The sequence below is a fragment of the Penaeus monodon genome, chromosome 7 (assembly GCF_015228065.2).
Source record: "Penaeus monodon isolate SGIC_2016 chromosome 7, NSTDA_Pmon_1, whole genome shotgun sequence".
NCBI lineage: Eukaryota > Metazoa > Arthropoda > Malacostraca > Decapoda > Penaeidae > Penaeus > Penaeus monodon.
Window position 1 is genome coordinate 53,375,179 of NC_051392.1, and position 2,500 is coordinate 53,377,678.

The 2,500-nt window shown below is 36.4% G+C and overlaps 1 protein-coding gene across 1 annotated transcript in view; it reads right to left on the reverse strand.

The window, feature by feature from the left end:
* LOC119575459 (probable G-protein coupled receptor B0563.6) overlaps nt 1-2,500 on the reverse strand; it is a 35,324-nt gene that overhangs the window by 1,962 nt on the left and 30,862 nt on the right. The window contains exon 3 of the mRNA XM_037923092.1: nt 1-432. This exon is cut by the window's left edge and continues 1,962 nt beyond it. Coding sequence (XP_037779020.1) covers nt 1-432 — 432 coding nt within the window. The remainder of the gene's footprint in view (nt 433-2,500) is intronic.

Genomic DNA, 2,500 nt, shown 5'->3' on the forward strand with positions numbered 1-2,500 from the left:
CGTGAGTAGATTTCCCTGAAGAGCTCGTACGCGGTGTACCAGTTCACGTTCTCCTTCGTGAACGTGCTGTCGATGACGCAGCAGTCGGCCCCCTCGCAGCAGAAGGTCTGGCTCAGCGGGCTCAGGCTGTACACGCAGATGGTGAGCGCGAGCGACATGAGGCACCGCACCCGTACCACCTCGAGGCGCTGCTTGGAGGAGAACTTGTGAGGGCGGCACACGGCCAGGCAGCGGTCGTACGAGAGCCATACCACGATGTATTCGCTCATGGTGAGGAACAGGTTGACGAGGGGGATGCCCACGTGAGCGTAGTAGAAGGCTGCTGGGCGGGGCACGGGCATCTCGTGGGAGATCTTCGAGAAGGCCTCCAGGCAGAACGGCACGTTGAACAACAGGTACATCAGGTCACTCACGGCCAGATGGTTCAGATATCTGCAACAACAAAGGCAATGATTGAAACTAAGAAAATTAGAAAATATGGTTCAAATAGTACAGACGACTTTCTTGGCAATTTGAAAATAAACAGCCATCGTGTACTTACTGAACTTACTTTCCCTCCCCTAACCTAGCCTAATTCTCTTTGGTAATCACATGTATTCACGAGCCGCCCGTCTGCCTCACTTGAGAGAAATTGTAGGGGGAAGTCTTCTGATCCTTCTTTTTATTTATTTATTTTGTTTTGCTGTTGAATTAACGTATCTATCAATCTACATTTGTATATAATGTGTGCGTGTGGGTTTTGAAAGGGTGTTTTTGTAAGAAGTAAATATGTAGTGGCGTATTTATGTTCACATTGATCAGAATGACTATACAAGACTTCCGTGACGTAATTACCATATCCATATGATATATTTTTAGAAACATATTATATCTGTCTCTTCATGTAGGTTTAAAACTAAAGAAATCTGAAAATTATAGAGTAATACCGACATAGGGCCACTTTTCTTGGTAGTTTATAAATATACATTCATGTACTTAATGAACTGCCTATCTCTCCCTACCTAGTCTGCTTCTTTTGTTAATCACATGTATTCACGAGCCGCCCGTCTGCTTCATTTCTCGTAGGAGCGGCAATTCAGTCCTTTTTATGTATGATGAGGAATATAATTATAATACTATATATTATAATTTATATATATAATATAATATATATTATTTTTTTTTTTTTTTTTTTTTTTTTTTTTTTTTTTTTTATCTCTCTGTTAAATTAACTTCTTATTTTATTTTTTCTCTCATTCTGTTTTTTTTTTTTTTTTCTGTCCTCTTATTTTTTCATTTCTTTTTCTCCCTTTTTGGATCATTCTTTCCCTTATTTTTCTCCCCCTTAGTGTCCATTTCTATCATCTATCTTCCTTTTTGTTTCGTACAATCTAAACCTAACTCATAAAGGAGTAATATAATCTAATCTTCTAATAAATGTTCTGTATTTCGTTAGTGTCAGTATTCGTCGCATGTGGTTTGGCATGACATGTAACCATTAAGGTAAGTTTCTGGCAAATGGGTTTAATGACTTAATTGCTTCAAGAAATTAACTAGCTTTTGCGATTAAATGTTATATTACAGTTATATAGCTTTCAAAATGATTAGACTTAAATTCACTTGATATGGTGAATCAATAACTATAATAGGCAAACAAGTCACCACAACAACAATATATATATATATATATATATATATATATATATATATATATATATATATATATATATATCCTTATGCTTGACATGAACAATTGAATATGTCAGAAAATAAACTACAACAATAATAATGATAATTACAGAGTCAGATAGCAATATCATTATCATTATGATGTGTTGTTGTTGTTGATACCAATGATATTATCAACAGCATAATATTAATACCACTGTAATATGCTGGATAAACCTATCAACGTGAATATCCACTGACATCGATTTACTTATTAACTCGGAATCCCGCAAGTAGATCGTTTGTGTTGCTAAATGTAAAGAAATGGACGTTACATTCTGTAATCTTTCTAATTACAGTTAATATGAAAGAAAGCTGCCTGGAGGTGGGGGAGAACCCGGTTCTTTAGAAAAATATTTATAAAAATGTATCTTAACTGTTACCTTAACTTAAGTTACTTTCCGGTCCAGTTTAGATAATTAATTAAATAAATAATTAAAATCGAAAGTTCGAGTTGACTAAGTTGTTGGGAATCGTCTGCAGAGACTTACTAAGAAAATAATTTGCTATTTAGATCAGTAATGTTTTTCGTTGTCTCTCTCTCTCTCTCTCTCTCTCCTCTCTCTCTCTCTCTCTCTCTCTCTCTCTCTCTCTCTCTCTCTCTCTCTCTCTCTCTCTCTCTCCCTCTCTCTCTCTCTCTCTCACCATCTCTCTCTCTCTCTTTTCTTCCTTTTCTCTCTCTCTCTATATATATATATAACGGGTATAGAACCCAATTACATTGGCTTGCAGGGATATTGATACTGGTATTCGGCTTCACTCTTTATTTCTAAGAGTTGACACACGCAGTATA